Genomic DNA, 19,195 nt, shown 5'->3' on the forward strand with positions numbered 1-19,195 from the left:
ATATTGCATTTTTTTCGAAAGTGTCGCTCTATTTTTGTTTATAGCGCAAAAAATAAAAACCGCAGAGGTGATCAAAGACTACCAAAAGAAAGCTCTATTTGTGGTAAAAAAAGGATTTCAATTTTGTTTGGGAGCCACGTCGCACGACCGCGCAATTGTCAGTTTAAGCGACGCAGTGCCGAATCTTAAAAAGTGGCCTGGTCTTTGGCTAGCCAAATGGTCCTGGGCTGTGCTTTGCAGCTTTGATTGCAGGTGTAGTGCTCAGCAGGTTGCATTGCAAGCACGACACTCCACACCAGGGAGAAAGCCTCGCATTACGGTGTGTAGTTACAGACAGAAGAACAGGAAGTGAGGATTTCTCAGAAGAAATAAGGACATTTAAAAGCAAAATGGAAGGATGAGGTAAGTGAAGGAGGACTGCACTAAGGTAAAGGAAGCTATTTAGGAAAAAAAAATTGTACCTTTACAACCCCTTTAAGCCCAGTGTACATTGAGTCTAATTATGCAACATAGTTGTAAACATGTTGAACAGTTAATGTAACAAATACTGAAACGTTACGGAAGAAGCATCCCCAAAACCAGTGACAAAAAAATAAAAAAAACGCTGACACACCAACTGTGCTCCACTAAACATATTTATTTTTGTTTTCATATGTACACACATTTTAGCAGAACTCAGCTTATAATCCAGTTTTTTTTCTTTTTTATGTAGAAAAATAGGATGTTCCAGCCACCATATTCTGTACTTTCACATCAAAATGTATTTTCCTTTGGAAAGCTGAATAAAAATAATTTTTCCCCATTGTCCCTATCCCTTACCATCATGCTTTTTACAAAAAAAAAGCAATGTTTTTGCGCCTCTGGCACAAGTGGAAAAACGCTTCGGAGCAAGTCAGTTCTTCATTTCCACCTCCGAAAAAAAAAAAAAAAAAAAAAAACCTGTAGTATGAACAAGCAGCAGCAAACATGGAGTCACGGCACACCCTCCCTACAATGAAGACAGGTTCAGGACTGTGAAGACTGCCCAAAAAACATAGACCTTGTAAGAGAGGAGTGACCATGAACGTGGAATGAACTCGAACAAATGGCACTTCAAGGATTCGTAGCTTACATCATCTTTTGCTGTACATCTACCTATCCCAAACGTTTATTTCTGCAATGGTTTATTTTAGAAAACTATTTTACAAAGGCTCTGTACCCATAACAAGTTTTAGAGAGATTTAGAAAACTTAAACGGTGCTCGGCGATGCATGTCGTGCTGTCTTCGCTTTTAGTAACTCTCAAATTTCAGGCGCCCTCCGTCGCCTTCGCTCACAAAACGTTTTCTGCCCCTGCAATGAGAAAAGGACAAGATTAATTTTCAGGCAATATAAAGAGCGCCAACACCATAAACAGACAATAGACACAAACTGCTGGTTGGCTGCTATGTAAAAGAGATTTTTTATCACGTTTATTCAAGAGACAGTGGAATGGTGGTATAGTGGGGAGCAGTACTCTGTAAAGAGGTTGTAAACACTACATTTGTTTTTTTATATAACAAACGTTATACTTGTCTGCTATGTGCAATGGCCAAGGAGACACAAAATGGCTAATCTTTCAAGGATAGTGTCTTAAGCCCCATACACACTATTCGATTTTCTGCAGATTTTTGTCTTCAGATTTACCAAAACCATATAATATGGAGGCCAAACTTTAAGGGCCATATTCTCAGAAGAGTTACGACAGAGTATCTCAGGAAACTCCGTCGTATCTCTTTTTTTTGACCCGCGCATCTATGCGAGCGATTCCTAGAATCATTTTTGCATAGATACGCTGTAGATCCGACAGGTGTAAGTCACTTACACTGTCGGATCTTAAATGTAATTCGCCGCCGGCCGCTAGGTGGCGTTTACGTTCAGGTCTCATTTGTTTATGCAAATGAGCCTGATACGCCGATTCCCGAACGAAATCGCGTCGCGTAACCGTCGCTTACGTCGTTTGCGTAAGCGTAAGGTTACCCCTGCTATATGAGGGGTAACCTTACGCCAGTCCCACGTATGCCATGTTAAGTATGGCGCTGGGTCCGCGTCGTCTTTTCCCGTCGGGTACGTTGTTTTCGTAAGTCGTTCTTGAATACGACTTTACGTCAATGACGCACACGTCGGCGTCATTGACGTTTTCCGTCGAGAACTGGAGCATGCGCACTGGGCTATTTTAAGCCCGGCGCATGCGCAGTTCGAACGGCACGGGGGCGCTCTTAATTTAAATACAAGCCGCCCCCTTGGAATTACGCGGGGATACGCCGGGCCAATTACACTACGCCACCACAAACTACGGAGCAAGTGTTTGGGGAATACAGCACTTGCTCCTGTAAGTTGGGGCGGCGTAGTGTAAATAGCTTACGAGACGCCGCCGCAGGAACTGCAAGAATCTGGCCCTAAGATTTTTTTTTTTTCCCCCAGGCAGGCCCTTGTACTTTACCGTTTTTGGTAAATCTGAAGACAAAAATCTGCAAAAAAAACTAGGGTTGTTAAGGTTGAAAGAAAAAAAAAAAATGTGATCCTTCTATCCACACATTGTTGGTGGATTGGGGAATCACTCCTACTGTGCCGTATTCTGACAGCACAGTAGGGGCCACTTCTCCGCTGTTAGAATACAGTGATCAGCGCTGCCAGCTATAGCAAGTGGCACTAAGCGTCCAGGAAAAACCCAACAGGCTGATTGTACAGCCATGGCCAAATGTTTTGAGAATGACACAAATACTAATTTTCACAAAGTCAGCTCCTTCAGTTTTTGAAATGGGAAATTGCATATACTCCAGAATGTTATGAAGAGTGATCAGATGAATTGCAATTAATTGCAAAGTTCCTCTTTGCCATGAAAATTAACTTAATCCAATAAAAAAAATTTCCACTGCATTTGTAAAGAAGGCTTCAGGGTGCCCAAGAAAGTCCAGCAAGCGCCAGGACCGTCTCCTAAAGAGGATTCAGCTGCGGGATCGGAGTGCCACCAGTGCAGAGCTTGCTCAGGAATGGCAGCAGGCCGGTGTGAGCGCATCTGCACGCACAGTGAGGCGAAGACTTTTGAAAGATGGCCTGGTGTCAAGAAGGGCAGCAAAGAAGCCACTTCTCTCCAAAAAAAACGTCAGGGACAGATTGATCTTCTGCAGATAATATGGTGAATGGACTGCTGAGGACAGGGGCAAAGTTATATTCTCCGATGAAGCCTCTTTCCGATTGTTTGGGGCATCAGGAAAAAGGCTTGTCCGCAGAAGAAAAGGTGAGCGCTACCATCAGTCCTGTGTCATGCCAACAGTAAAGCATCCTGAGACCATTCATGTGTGGGGTTGCTTCTCATCCAAGGGAGTGGGCTCACTCACAATTTTGCCCAAAAACACAGCCATGAATAAAGAATGGTACCAAAACACCCTCCAACAGCAACTTCTTCCAACAATCCAACAACAGTTTGGTGAAGAACAATGCATTTTCCAGCACGATGGAGCACCGTGCCATAAGGCAAAAGTGATAAGTGGCTCGGGGACCAAAACGTTGACATTTTGGGTCCATGGCCTGGAAACTCCCCAGATCTTAATCCCATTGAGAACTTGTGGTCAATCCTCAAGAGGCAGGTGGACAAACAAAAACCCACTAATTCTGACAAACTCCAAGAAGTGATTATGAAAGAATGGGTTGCTATCAGTCAGGAATTGGCCCATAAGTTGATTGAGAGCATGCCCAGTCGAATTGCAGAGGTCCTGAAAAAGAAGGGCCAACACTGCAAATACTGACTCTTTCAATACATGTCATGTAATTGTCGATAAAAGCCTTTGAAACGTATGAAGTGCGTGTAATTATATTTCACTACATCACAGAAACAACTGAAACAAAGATCTAAAAGCAGTTTAGCAGCAAACTTTGTGAAAACTAATATTTGTGTCATTCTCAAAACTTTTGGCCACAACTGTACACTAGATGATGGTTAGATCGAATTGTGTACAACCAGCGAGCCCATACATGGATCGAAATTCGACCTGGCCCTGCTGAATTGGCTGAATTTCAATCCATGTATGGGCACCCTATCCAATCCCCCCAATACTCTCTACTTTGTTCCTAGTCACTGGCAGCGCTATGAATATCTAGCAGCCTTCCTCTCTAGCTGAACAAAAACAACCAAGGCAGGAAATGAACACATATTAATTACAGAAAGTGACAGTTTGAGACCAAGGAGAGGGAAAGAGAGTTTCCAATAAGGAAGTGACTGCTCTGGGCTTCAACAAAATGGCAGCCTCCGGGAAGGAGAAACAGAAGCAATGCTGGAGGCAGCACACACCAATTAGCATAATTAATTATTCATGTGGAATGTATGTTCTTTTGTTGAAGAACATTATTATTCAAACAGTTATGGGTAAAATTCTACTTCAACAATAAATAAGTGCATCCTGTGTACTGCTGGCTGTGGTTTAAAGTAATAATCTTAAAGCGTTTGTTACCCCAACACTTCACATTCTTGATATGTGTCTGCTGTACCATGTACTTGTATGAAAAAGTCTCCTGTTCTCTTTGTATTGCTTCCTTTGTGTGAAATCCCTGGTGTTCCTGCCAGTCCCCCTGCTTTCCTATTAAAATCTGACCACACTAAGCAGGAGAGCGCAGTGTGGTCAGTTCTCTAGCTATGCTGGGAACTTAGCGTACTCTCCTCCAATGTTTAGACTTGTCCTGAATTCTTTTATTTCTGGAGTTTATCCCCTTTTAAATGCATGCCAATATTCTATTGGCTTTGCTTGCAATTCCTGAGACTATCATCTACTAAGACCCCCACGTCCTTTTCGATCCTAGATTCCCCGAGAGGTTTTCCCCCCAGTGTATAAATTGCATTCATATTTTTGCCACCAAAATGCAATATTTTTAGTTTTTCTACATTAAACCTCATTTGTTCAGATCTTCTTCCAAAGTTTCCACATCCTGCAGAGAAGTTATTGCCCTGCCTAGCTTAGCGTCGTCCGCAAATACAGAGATTGAGCTGTTTATCCCATCCTCCAGGACGTTTATGAATAAATAAAATAGGATTGGTCCCAGGTCAGACCCCTGGTGGACCCCACTTCCCACACCGGACCATTCTGAGTACACCCCATTTATCACTATACTTGAAGTGCACCTTAAAAGGGAAACCATGAAAGTTGAATTAATGGAACTGCCAATGACTTGCTGTTTCCGCAGCAGTCATTCTGATCCCAGTAAACTTTCATATACCATATATTTCATATTCATATACTGGGACTTTTCAGTGGCTCCATGCTTCTTCCAAGTCAGTGACTCATTAGACTATAAAGATTAGGATCCTGAAACTGTAAAACCTGGTCAGCCATAGCACCTTATTTCCTTCATAACAGTCTCCTCTTTTATTTCAATCATTTTTATTTTTAAAGACAAGACCCTTTTTAACAGCAGCCCATTTCTGGTGGGAGGATGTGCTGAGACCCGGAGGGCCATACCAGCTGGGAAGCGGCAGATTGCTATAGACTGCGGTACATAAAGACAAGCTGCCCCTTTTCACTGAGCCAAAAACACGTCCTTGCTTCCAAGGATTAAAGTTCTATAAAATGTTTACAAGCGTAAAGCGAGTGCTTGCTTTACTGCACCCAAAGCGAAGCCAAATCCCATGTCAAATTGTACATAAAACTCATTGTTTCCACAAGGAAGATCAAGAGTGAAGATTTATTTCAGCTTCACCCAAGCCATTGCTGAGTGCTTTGAAAGGTCTTTCATTGTCCTTAATGGATTTTTAGATATTGTAGGATCAGGATTAAAGCAGATTTTTTTTATTTATTTGCTCCCCTGCATCTGTTAAAATAAACCAGCAGCTTTTAACGCAAATATTTACCTTCAATGCAAAGCTGTCCCCTTATCTGCCACTTGATATACTCAGTCTTCAGGGCTGGGTGACTGCCAGAATCATTCTATCCACTTCCTGAGAGCCCAGGCTGGCATGGACGGACCCCTGTGCAGGGTTTCACACAGTCTGGGCTCACAGTACTCTTGCTCACGTATGCCACTAAAGAAGCTGGCCATACATTGTAAGGCCCTGTACACACGGTCGGTCCATCCGATGAGAACGGTCCGAAGGTCCGTTCTCATCGGTTAACCAATGAAGCTGACTGATGGTCTGATGTGCCTACACACCATCAGTTTAAAAACCGATCAAGTCCAACGCGGTGACGTAAAACACAACGACTTGCTGAGAAAAATGAAGTTCAATGCTTCCAAGCATGCGTCGACTTGATTCTGAGCATGCGCGGGTTTTGAACCGATGCTTTTGCGTACTAACCGTCGGTTTTGACTTATCGGTTAGGCGTCCATCGGTTAAATTTTAAAGCAAGTTCTAAATTTTTCGACCGAAGGATAACGGACCGATGGGGCCCACACACGGTCGGGTTTGGACCAATAAAACTGAACTTTAGTCCGTTTTCATCGTCGTTTATTTTTCTGCTAGTGAACAGATTCTCCATCCACACGAAAGGAGGTGGATGAAGGAATCCCCCGGTTCATTGTATTCCAACAGCCAGAATACACTGAGCAGCGTCTGCCGCTGACTGGCTACAGCCGCTGATAACAATTTTTCAAAATGTACCTTTGACAAAGAGTGATCAAATGCAATCAATTTCTGTCAAGTAGGAATGACCAAACTAATGGAAATTTGGCTGGCCCCTGGTGAAGTTGCCAAATAGAATATGGCAGCTTAAAGTGATTGATTTTTTTATTTTATTTTTAATACATGTTATACTTACCTGCTATGTGCAATGGTTTTGCACAGAGCAGCCTGAATTCTCCTTTTCTCAGGTCCCCGGCTGGCGCTTTCCGTTCTCCAAACCCCCCCCCCCCCCCCCCCTGCAAGTGCACCCATAGGAAGCCGCTTCCCATGGGGGCACTCATGCAGGCTTGATCCCGAGCAGGGATGTTTGTGTCACTCATCCCGGCTCTGCCCTGTCCCCTCACTCTCAGGCATAGAATGCATTAAGGTAAAAAAAACCTTAGTATGTAAGAAAGACTTGGAGCTTCAGTTCTGCTTTAGTGCTCATTTACACTTGTTTTGAAATATGAAGAATGATCCACGCTGGATCGCTTTTCAAATGGCATTTGACAGATGCCAATATATCACCTCCTCATTGTCTATTTTAATCCCTTAAACCCCACACCAGCACACCAGTTACTTGAATGGCGAATGCAACAGTAGGGATACATTTTGCGGTGCCAGAAATCATTGCAGCATATGTACATCCCACTCTGCAGCTAAAGGGGGAGTGGTTAGCAGACAGAAAAAAGTATAGCTCGGCACATCACTCTGGCCTAGGCACAGAGAAAACTTTGTTTAGAGTAAAGTCACCTTGAAGGACACTGATCCCTGATCGGTTTGGATATGATTCCAGCTTTAAAGCAGTCTTCCACAAAACGTTCCAGTACAGAGTACGCATGCGGCACATCCAGATTTATGTCTGGAATTTCATAGTAAATTCTGTCATAACCCTGAAAGAAAAAACACAGAGCAATATCCGATCAGGTAGAGGACAGGGAGAGAAAAAAAAAACACAAACACACACACACACAATAAGCAAGCAACTGTGAACCTCCCCTACTGTAAATAATTTTAGCAGGTTTAAAAGTAAAACTGAACTGCTGTCAAAATCAAAAATGACATATATGATGCAGCTTAGGGGCAGTAAAACCTTGTAGTTAAGCCGAGTTTTGCTAACCCCCAACCGCTTCCTTCCCATTTCGCTGCAGTGGCAGCGGCTGGGGGTGTACGCATGCTGTGGCCACAATGTATTGCTTTGCAGCCAAGGCAGGGATTATACATTGTGGTTTTCAGTTAGAAATAGCGTAACCTATTTAATTAAATGGAGCTGCTCTTTAAATGCACACAGTTGTGGCACTCTAGTGCACGGTTCATGGGGTTAAAGCATAGAATGTCAGCTCACCGCCTATCAAGTGCTTTCTGAAGAGCAATACAAAAGTGGGTCAATCTTCAGAGATCAAAGCACATGTGAACAAGCCCTTATTGCCTGTGGATGCTGCCAAGAGATCTATTTTTCCACTTCTCCTTGTAACAAGCCAAGCTGTCCAGCAAAAGGGACAATTCGCAACTCCTTGCTTGCTTTTTAAAATCTTCAAAATGTATTGATTATCCAAAAATACACAGTAATAGGCAGCAGATGTAAACGTGTTTCAGCCTTGTGGGCCTTGTTCACTACAGTAGTGAACAAGGCCCACAAGGCTGAAACGAGATTACATCTGCTGCCTGTTTTAGTGGCACCCTGTCTCTGCTTTATTCAAAAGGGACAGTTACAGGGGTTGGTACAAACCATATAACATGGCTAAAGGGTGCTTAGAATGTTCAGTAATTCTTCATAAGACTTAAAGAGGAAGTAAACCTTTACCAAAAAAGCATAGCATACTAGCTCATTATGTGGTACTTACCTGCGATCGAAGCCCCCGAAGTCCTCCACGGTCCCGTCCACCGTCCCCTCGTAGTTCCTTCCTGTTATCGCCGCTCCGGCGCAGTGATTGGCCGGAGCGGTCGACGACGTCACTCCGTGCATGCGTGAAAACACAGCATTAACCCCCAATAATGGCATTCACAAAAACGGCACGCTCAGTGCGCCTGCGCCGTTGTCTACAGCGCATATGCCTTTCTTTCGCATGCGCCGTAGACATCGGTGCCCTTTTTTGTGAAAATATCTCCTTAACCGTGTAGGTTAAGGAGATATTTCTTGCACCTACAGGTAAGCCTTAAAGGGTCACTAAAGGATTTTTTTTTTTTAGCTAAATAGCTTCCTTTACCTTACTGCAGTACTGGTTTCATGTCCTCATTGCTCGTTTTTGCTTTGATGTTGCTGTAAAACTGCTCTGATCTCCACACTTCCTGGTTGTCTGGCTCCTTATAACCATCATACTGGGAGCTTTTCACGATGGTCTAAGCTGTCATTACTGTGTGTCTAAAACTTAACAGAACCAATCAGATTCATTTTAAAAACAAAACACTGCCCTGGATTTGTTTGTTTGTTTTCTGTGGGTCTCTTTACTTCACATAAACATGAAACCAGTTTAAAAACTAAAGTGAAACTACAGGCACATTATATGATTGAATTTAATCTATTTTTAATCATTTTTAAAAGGAATCAGTTAACTTTTATGTCTCCATACCCTGTAAACAGTAATTTCAGCAAAAAAAAATGTTTTCTTTAGTGATCCTTTAATCTAGGCTTACCTGTAGGTGCAAGTTGTGTGGTTGGGTTTACAACCACTTTAAACCTCCATTCCAAAAAGAGAAAATAACTGTTGCTGTAACTGCTTAAAAAGTGTTGTTAGTTGAGGTATAATTTGTTTTTGCTTACCTAAAGCGATGCGCCACCCAAAACGGGAAGCTCTGCTTGTCTGCCGAACCTCCCCCCCCCCCCACTGCTGCCACATTTGGCACCCTTTTTTTTGGTTTTGACAGGTACCCGCTTCTACTTCCAGCTAAGTTTGCAGCAGCAAACTCAGGCGGCAGTTTGTCACCCTCCTCCTTCCCCCACAGCCAGCCCATTCACAAAGCGCGGCTCACTTTGCGCATATGCAGAAGGAAACCGGCTGTGAAGCTGCAGGGTTTCACTGCCAGTTTCTCTTAGTCAAGATGGCAGCGTCAGCCCCCGATAGCCAATTGAAAAAGCGTCTCGGGTGTGGACACCACTGGATGCCTGGACAGGTACATGCCCCCCTTATATTAAAAGTCAGCAGCTACAGTATTTGTAGCTGCTGACTTTAAATTGTTTTCTGAAGGAGCCTAGAGCTCCTCTTTAAAGTCCATTTATAAGTACATGTCCATCAAGGACTACCATGTCCAAGGGTTGACAATGTTGTTGTGTGATTTCACTGCAGAACAAACAGCGCTACCACCCTGTTACAGGATGGATCAATAGGTTGTAAGCCCATGTTACAGGCTGGGAAAAATAAAAAATAAATGCTTTTTTTAAAGTATGTGTAAAGCCTTGAACCTATGAACAGAGTATAGCCATATTAGTTGCAAAATAAATGTTAAAAAAAAAAAATATTTGAAGAAGCCTCTATACACCCTTTTCCTTTGCTTTCTGCAGTCACATGACTTAAAGCCCCCCTCCCTCACACCAGCTGTATGGGAAGGGGGTGGAGACTGTAAGGCCCCTTGCACACAGGCATCTTAATTTACTGATGTTTACTCAGGAACTTGTGACGCCTGTGTGCCAACGGGCCAAAAACTATGGGCCAGATTCACGAATATCTGCGGCGGCGTAACGTATCCCCTTTACGTTACACCGCCGCAAGTTTTCAGCGCAAGTGCCTGATTCACCAAGCACTTGCATATAAACTTACGGCGGTGTAACGTAAAGCCGTCCGGCGCAAGCCCGCCTAATTCAAATGGGGCGTGTACCATTTAAATTAGGCGCGTTCCCGCGCCGAACGTTCTGCGCATGCTCCATGTGAAAATTTCCCGATGTGCTTTGCGCGAAATTACGGCGCCCCGACGTATTTTTTGAACGGCGACGTGCGTTACGTCGTTTCATATTCCCGGACGTCTTATGCAAAAAAATAAATAAATTGAAATGTTCTAAAGATAAGCCATGAAAAAGCAGGCCTAAGTTTGCGACGAGAAAAACCGACTAGCGACGACGTAAGAGATTGCGACGAACGCGCGTATCTTCGTGGATTGCCGTAATCATAATTTGCATACCCAACGCTGGAAAACGACGCAAACTCCACCCAGCGGCCGCCGGAAAATTACACCTAGGATGCGAAGGCGTACGAAGCCATACGCCTGTCGGATCTTAGCCAAAAGCCGTCGTATCTTTTTTGTGAATTACAAATAAAGATACGACGCAGCAAATTTGAAAATACGCCGGAGTATCAGTAGATACTCCGGCGTATTTCCTCTGTGAATCTGGCCCTATGTGTAAAGACCTGAGTAATGTTCAGTATAGGCCCTTTAAAGTACCCTTAAAAAAAGAAAAAGAAAAAAAGAAGACAGTCGAGTAAAGGTGTGAAAGCATTTTGACGAGTACAGACGGGTAAAATTCTTCTTCATTGCCAATATTGTAATACAGTATACTCAAATAGAATTGCATAACCATTAAATGAGTAAACACACAATTACATAACTGCACTGAAATGTAAAATATTTTTATTTATATCTATTTTTGTTTTGCTACTCTGTACTTAACGCTGTATTACTGATCTTTACTGAGCTGTGTGTAGTGCCCCATAGACAACAATCCATCTCATTTCAGATCAGTAAACATTGTTACTTCCGTGTGCAACAAACAGGCCCAAATGATGCTCCTGCTGATGTCACATAACGCTCTTGCTCTATGGAGAGCTAGGAAGTTGCCTAATGCTGTAGATGGAGAGACAGGGATGAGCAACATTCCTAGACACACCCTGCTCAGCACTGTGAATAGCACAACAACTTTTCACAGATCAAACTGTGCATATCTGTCAATGCTATTACAGGTCTGAACTCGTAGATAGTGTTGACAGAATGCAATAGAAAGCAGAGACTGGCAGGATAATTAGGTATTTTGACTTTACTTCTATGAAAATGACATACAGTGGCTATAGAAAATAAATCACTCCCCTTTAAAATAATCACATTTTGTTGCTTTGCAGCATGAAATGAAGACAGAAACAGTTTTTGTTTTATCCAGCTGTATTTACACAGTGCAACTTATAACATCCAAGTGAAAGATATAACACCAACATGTCTTAAAAAAAATAAGAAATCACTGAGCTGGAAAAAGGATCACCCTCTTGTGTCAGTATTTTGGTGAACCACCTTGTACTTTAATGCAGAGTTTGACTTAAAAGTGGAATCTCCACTTATCTGCCTCCTACCCCCCTACGGTGACACACGCACCTTTGGGGGGGGGGGGTACCTGTTTTTGACAGGTACCAGTGCCCACTTCTGGGAGACCTTGTCGTGGACCGTGCCACAGGAAGTTTAGCTCCTTTCCCCACTGCCAGGCCATTTAGAAAGCGCAGCAGGGTTTCCCTTAGAAGGAATGGCGGTGGCAGCACCCGAGAGCCGATTGGAAAATCGACTGGGTTGCTGACATTGTGGGACCCCTGGACAGGTAAGTGTTCCAATATTAAAAGTCAGCAGCTACAGTATTTGTAGTACAAGCAGACAAGAGGGGAGGGGGATGAGGACAGAGGAGACACAGGAGAGCAGGCTGTGTATGACGGAGGCACATACGCTGACTCCGGTGTCAGGGCTCAGCAGCCCTGATATATCGGAGTCAGCATACAGGGGGAAGGGTATAGTCAGGCAGGATCAGCCAGGTATTACAGGGGGCCAAATTACATAGCACAAGCACTGTGCTGTATAACATGCTTTTGGGTTATTATTATTGTTATACAGGATTTATATAGCACCAACAGTTTGCACAGCAGTTTACAACATGGGGGCAGACAGTACACTTACAATACAAATCAATACAGAGGGATCAGAAATAAACAGTTTAAAAAGGTTTTGAGGCTGACGTTTGGCAACCAAACCTTCAGCTCCCTCCACATATTTTCTATGGGATTACGGTCTGGAGACTGGCTAGGCCACTCCAGGACCTTAATGTGCTTCTCCTTGAGCCACACCTTTTTTGCCTTGGCAGTGTGCTTTGGGTCATTGCCCATTTTCAATGCTCTGGCTGAGGGAAGGAGGTTCTCACCCAAGATTTGACGTTACATGGCCCCCGTCTATCATCCCTTTGATGCTGTGAAGTTGTCCTGTCCTCTGGGCAGAAAAACACCCTCCAAAGCATAATGTTTCCACCTCTATGTTTGACAGTGTGGATAGTGTACTTGGGGTCATAGGCAGCATTGCTTCTCCTCCGAACACGGCAAGTTGAGTTGATGCCAAAGAGCTTGATTTTGGTTTCATGTGAACACAACACTTTCACCAAGTTCTCCTCTGAATCTTTCAGTTGTTCATTAGCAAACTTTAGATGGGCCTGTACATGTGCTTTCTTGAGCAGGGGGACCTTGCGGGCGCTGCAGGATTTCAGTCTTTCTTGGCGTAGTGTGTTACCAATTGTTTTCTTGGTGACTTTGGTCTCAGCTGCCTTGAGATCATTGACAATATTCTCCCGTGTAGTTCTGGGCTGATTCCTCACCGTTCTCATGATCATTGAAACTACACAAGGTGAGATCTTGCATGGAGCCCCAGACTGAGGGAGATTGACATTTATTTTGTGTTTCTTCCATGTGCGAATAATAATCGCACCAACTGTTGTCACCCTCTCACCAAGCTGCTTGGCGATGGTCTTGTAGCCCATTCTAGCCTTGTGTAGGTCTACAATCTTGTCCCTGACATCATTGGACAGCTCTTTGGTCTTGGCCATAGTGGAGAGATTGGAAGATTGATTGCTTCTGTGGACAGGTGTCTTTTATACAGGTAACAAGATTAGATTAGGAGCACTCCCTATAAGAGAGTACTCCTAATCTCAGCTCGTTACCTGTATAGAAGACACCTGGGAGCCAGAAATCTTGCTGATTGATAGGGGATAAAATACTTATTTCACTCATTAAATGCAAATCAATATATATATATATATATATATATATATATATATATACCTTTTTTGAAATGCGTTTTTCTGGATATTTTTGTTATTATTCTGTCTCTCGCTGTTAAAATAAACTGACCATTAAAATTATAGACTGATCATTTGTTTGTCAGTGGGCAAATATATAAAATAAGCAGGGGATCAAATACTTTTTTTCCCCTCACTGTATCTGCCTTTTTGTTGGGCGCAACATTCAGACTTCAGTTCCTCTTTATACACTTAAGGATTTGCCCTCTTAATGACCAGGCCATTTTTTCGCTACGGCACTGCAACGATTTAACTAACAATTAACTAACAATTGCTCGGTCGTACGAAAACAAAAACCTATTTTTAACTTTTTGCTATAATAAATATCCTAACTTTTTAAAAACAAAAAACTTCTTCCTTAGTTTAGGACGATATGTATTCTTCTACATATTTTTGGTTAAAAAAGTTAAAAAAAAAAAAAAAAAACGCAAGAAGCGTATATTGATTGGTTTGCGCAAAAGCTGTTGCATCTACAAGATAGAGGATAGATTTATGGCATTTTTATTACAAATTTCTTTTTTTTAGTAGTAATGGCGATGATCAGCAATTTTTAGTAGGACTGCAAAATTTTGGCGAACAGATCGGACACTTTTGACACTTTTTGGAACCAGTAACATTTATAAAGCGATCAGATCTAAAAATAGCCACTAATTATTGTATGAATGTCATTGGCAGAGAAAGGGTTAACACTAGGAAGCGATCAAGGGGTTAACTGTGTGTCCTAGGGAGCGATTCTAACTGTGGGGGGATGCGACTGCCTGGAGGGGGGAGACCGATCACTGTTCATTATCAGTATGAACAGCAGATCTGTCTCCTCTCTACTGACAGAACGGAGATCTGTCTGTTTACATTGACAGATCTTCGTTCTGTCTCTCTCAGGAGCGATCGCGGGTGCCTGGTGGACATCGTGGGCGCCGTACACGCGCATCGGCTCCTAGAGCTCCTAAAGTGGCCAATGCACAGCTACAGCGATTCACCCAGGGTAGTCAACCTGCCGCAGTATAACTGCCGCGGCTGGTCCTTAACTGGTTAAATTGTACATAAAGGGCTAGATTCAGGTAGATTTCGGCGGGCGTAGCGTATCTCAGATACACTACGCCGCCGTAAGTTAGAGCAGTAGGTCCTGTATTCACAAAGAAGTTGCGCTGTAACTTACGGTGGCGCAGTGCAACTGGGCCAGCGTAAGCCCGCCTAATTCAAAATAGGCTGGTTGGGGACGTGTTCTATGCAAAATACTAGTGACCCCACGTATTTGACGTTTCTAACGAACCGCGCATGCGCCGTCCGTGGACGTATCCCAGTGCGCATGCTCCAAATGACGTTGGCAAATCGTCAATGCTTTCGACGTGAACGTAAATTACGGCCAGCCCCATTCACGAACGAGTTACGCAAACGACGTAAAATTAGAAAAAATTTACGCGGTTCCGACGTCCATACCTAACATTGGCTGCGCCATCTTTTTGGTGGTTTATCTTTACGCCTGAAAACCCCTTATGTGAACTGCGAATCTTTACTGCGACGGCCGGGCGTACGTTCGTGAATAGTCGTATCTAGCTGATTTACATATTCTAGGTGTAAATCAGCGTACACGCCCCTAGCGGCCGGCGTAAATATGCAGTTAAGATACGACGGCGTAGGAGACTTACGTCGGTCGTATCTTAGCAACATTTAAGCGTATCTCAGTTTGAGCATACGCTTAAAATTGCGACGGCGCGGATTCGGACCTACGACGGCGTATCTACGGAACAAGCATACAATCTAATCTCTTCAGACATACACACTTCAGCAGGACCAGCACAGAAATAGGCCCATAGGGGCAGATCCACAAAGATCTGCCTATCTTTAGGCAGGCGTAGTGTATCTAAGATAAACTACGCCGCTGTAACTTACTTTTTCTTCTTGTGAATCCTCAAAGAATCCGCGCGGTAAGTTACGGCGGCGTAGTGTATCTATTGCGGTGTAAGGGCACGCAATTTCAAATGGGAGTGATGGGGGCGTGTTCTATGCAAATACGTCGTGACCCGACATAAACAACGTTTTTTTTGAACGGCGCATGCGCCGTCCTTAAAATATCCCAGGGTGCATTGCGACAAAGTACGCCGCAAGGACATCATTGGATTCGACGTGAAAGTAAATGACGTCACATTCCTATTCACATACGACTTACGCAAACGACGCAAAAAAATTTAAAATTAGACGAGGGAACGACGGCCATACTTAACATTGAGTACGCCACCATATAGCAGCTTTAACTATACGCCGGAAAAAGCCGAACGGAAACGACGTAAAAAAATGCGACGGCCGCCCGTACGTTAGTGGATCGTCGGAAATAGCTAATTTGCATACTCAACGCGGAAACGCCACCTAGCGGCCGCCGAAAAATTGCATTTAAGATCCGACGGCGTACTAAGACGTACGCCTGTGGGATTGATCCCAGATGCCGTCGTATCTTGTTTTGTGGATACAAAACAAAGATACGACGCGGGAAATTTTAAATTACGCCGGCGTATCAATAGATACGCCGGCGTAATCCTTTTGTGGATCTGCCCCATAGTATGTTTTTGGGATGCCCCTGCAAGCAGAGAAATTCCATACAAGTCTCTTGGAATTGAAATTAAACCAAGTAAATCAACACTACTTGCTAATCACTAAGCCAAGTTCAGAAACCTATAAAAAAAATTTTTTTTAATACTTGGTTAAACGTCTTGGCGTAAATGCTACATTTAATGGAACCTAGGGCAGTAATTTTACCAAGAGATGGTAAGGTCAATCTGCACTAAGCAGTAATGTGGTGACCAAATTGTATTGTATTTAAAATGTCTACATTCATTTTGTAAAGTGCTGCGCAAACTGTTGGTGATATATAAATCCTGTACTGTATAATAATAATAATAATAATAATAATAATAATAATAATAATAATAATAATAATAATGTCTGTCTTTTACCAGCCACTGTGCCTTGCAATGCAGTTTGTTTTGCCACTAGAGGGCAGACTTACCCTTTTCATTTGATCCAATGTAATAATTCCTGATTTGCAAAGTACTTCGAACAATTGCAGCATCATCTTGTAGGTGGTGTCACCGTTCGCTTCCAAAACCATTAGTACAGCCTGTGAAGAGAAATCAAGTAAAAAAATTTAATTACATAGAAAATGGTGAGATGGGCCATTCTAGTACTGCCTATGTACCAATACAGCATTAAAGCGGAAGTCCACACAAAAATGGAACCTCCGCTGTCCAGATCCCTCCCCCCTCCGGTGTCACATTTTGGCACCTTTCAGGGGGGAGGAGGGGTGCAGATACCTGTCTAAGAGGTATTTGCACCCACTTCCGGGCATAGACCCCTGCATTATCTGCGGGAGTCCACGCCACCATTGCATCATTGCGCAGTGCGAGTCGCACATGCTCAGTAGGGAACCAGGAAAAGTGAAGCCGCAAGGCTTCACTTCTTGATTCCCTTATCGAAAATGGCAGCGGCAGCACCCAAGAGCCGAGCGATAGCTGCCCATTCAGGTGGATGGGCTGCCCTGTGTGTGATGAGTGAAAAACGCTCCTAAATGCCTACCGCCTTGCTAAAAAAAAAAACACACACATGGGAATGCGAGTTTGTGCTATGCAGGGATGTGAACAAGGCTTGACAACTGTGTGTTTCTGTCCACTCCCTCCTATGTACTTATATAAAAATGGCCATACACTATGCAATCTAATTGTATATTGTGTATTTAGTGAGAAAGGTGATCACTGATTGCATTTCATGTAAAAAACATACACCTGGAAATGGTTGGGTGGGTAGGAGGGTGGATGATGCAGGGTGTGTTCTTATGAGGTCAGCTGGTCAACTCCTTCCTGTGTCATGACCTAAAGTCTGACCAGGAAGTGAGGCAGAAGCAATAGATACATTTGGAAACATTGATGAGGACAAGTGAAGTAAGTGCAAGTGGATTTAATGGAAAGCTTTGATATTTTTGCCAAAAAAAAAAGTACATTAATGCTATATTGGTATGTAGGGGAGCTGGAATTTAGAAAAAGGGTGCAAAGGTGAACTTCTCCTTTAAAGCATTCACTGCATTAAGGTAAATAATGTCCCAGTACTTGTTGTGCCCCCTCCTCCCTAAACACTTGGTTGACTCCTTCACCAATCCAGCACTTTCTTATCTGCAGCACCACTGCTCTTCTCTTCATGGTATCACAGGACACTCGGAGCAATGGGAGCCATCGATTCTTGCTGCGGCTAATCAAATACTGTGAGGAGGGAGTGGGGGGCATGGCTGAGCCTTGCTGTGTGCGTCTATGGACGCATACAGCCCGTCTGTGTAGTGCACTTCCACAGTTCCCCCTCAATACAAAGTTTTGGCTACAGATACATTTTATCCATCATATAGACCAAGGGTCTCCGAACATTCTAAACAAAGGGCCGGTTTATTTTCCTTCAGACTCTTGGAGGGCCGAACGTTGGCCAGCGGGAGTAGAAATTTTTCTGGCATCATTATTAGTGAAAATCTGGTATTAGGGGGAGGAATAGTGCCTCATTGCTGGTATCATAGGGAGGAATAGTGCTCTATTAGTTGTGTCAGTGGGAGAAATGGTGCTCCAATGTCGGTGTCAGATGGCAGAATAGTGTCTCGTATCAGTGGGAGGGATAGTGCCCCAAGGGCCGGATAAAGGCAAGCAAAGGGCCGCATCCGGCCCTCAGGCCGCGGTTTGGAGACCGCTGATATAGACCAATTTATTTTTCAGATACAGTTGAGTATGCGGTAAAATCAGTATTGTATATTGGTTTTCTGCTGCCCTAAGCAAGGCTAAAATTGGGTGGCCCCCTCCCCATCTTAATTTGCCTCACCCCATTATCTGTAAACTCCACTTCTTCCTCTTTAAACTCCACCTCTTCCTATTAGACCACTAGTGGGAGGATTGTGACCCCTTAGATCTCACTGGTTTATGCTGGGACCTGTAGTCCTTCACTAGTTTGGGGGGAGTGTCACATCCAGTGGGCAGTAGAGCCAGCGGTGGAGGTGGACGCCCATGTTAAATTCCTTGTTTGCCTTGCAGTAAATTTGCCCCTGGGTAAATTACAGGATTAAAGTTTAGCCTTTTCTTGGTTGTCCCAAATGTGACCGATTAAAGCAGGGATATGCAATTAGCGGACCTCCAGCTGTTGCAAAACTACAAGTCCCATCATGCCTCTGACTCTGGGTGTTATGCTTGTGGCTGTCAGAGTCTTGCTATGCTTCATGGGAATCGTAGTTCTGCAACAGCTGGAGGTCCGCTAATTGCATGTCCCCGGATTAAAGTAAATGGGGCCTGCTCTGCAAGTGCCTCACAAACATGTGCAAAGCATGTGGTTGCAGCGCACTAGTGTGGGGTTCATGGGGTTAAAGCAGGCGATGAGAAGTCACTAGAATGCCTCCCCACGGCCTATCAAATGCTCTCTGTAGAGTGATCCAATAATGGGTCACTTTTCAGAGCGCAACGCTTGTGTGAAGGAGCCCTAAGGGTTTCTTTTTTTGTTACAGTGTTTTGTTACAGGTTACCAAAACAGTTGTCACGGTTACAAAACTTCCCG

General features: G+C 43.6%; 1 protein-coding gene across 2 annotated transcripts in view; it reads right to left on the bottom strand.

Annotated features, from left to right (window-relative positions):
- Positions 1-617: 617 nt before the first annotated feature.
- The window catches only part of PDCD4 (programmed cell death 4), a 74,840-nt gene continuing 56,262 nt past the window's right edge, over positions 618-19,195 (bottom strand). For both annotated transcript variants that reach the window (XM_040361637.1, XM_040361636.1), the window contains 3 exons: positions 16,632-16,742; positions 7,360-7,499; positions 618-1,331 (listed from right to left, as the gene is read on the bottom strand). In XM_040361637.1, coding sequence (XP_040217571.1) covers positions 1,271-1,331; positions 7,360-7,499; positions 16,632-16,742 — 312 coding nt within the window. In that variant the 3' untranslated portion in view covers positions 618-1,270. The remainder of the gene's footprint in view (positions 1,332-7,359; positions 7,500-16,631; positions 16,743-19,195) is intronic.

Source organism: Rana temporaria, chromosome 8 (assembly GCF_905171775.1).
Source record: "Rana temporaria chromosome 8, aRanTem1.1, whole genome shotgun sequence".
Classification (NCBI taxonomy): Eukaryota; Metazoa; Chordata; class Amphibia; order Anura; family Ranidae; genus Rana; species Rana temporaria.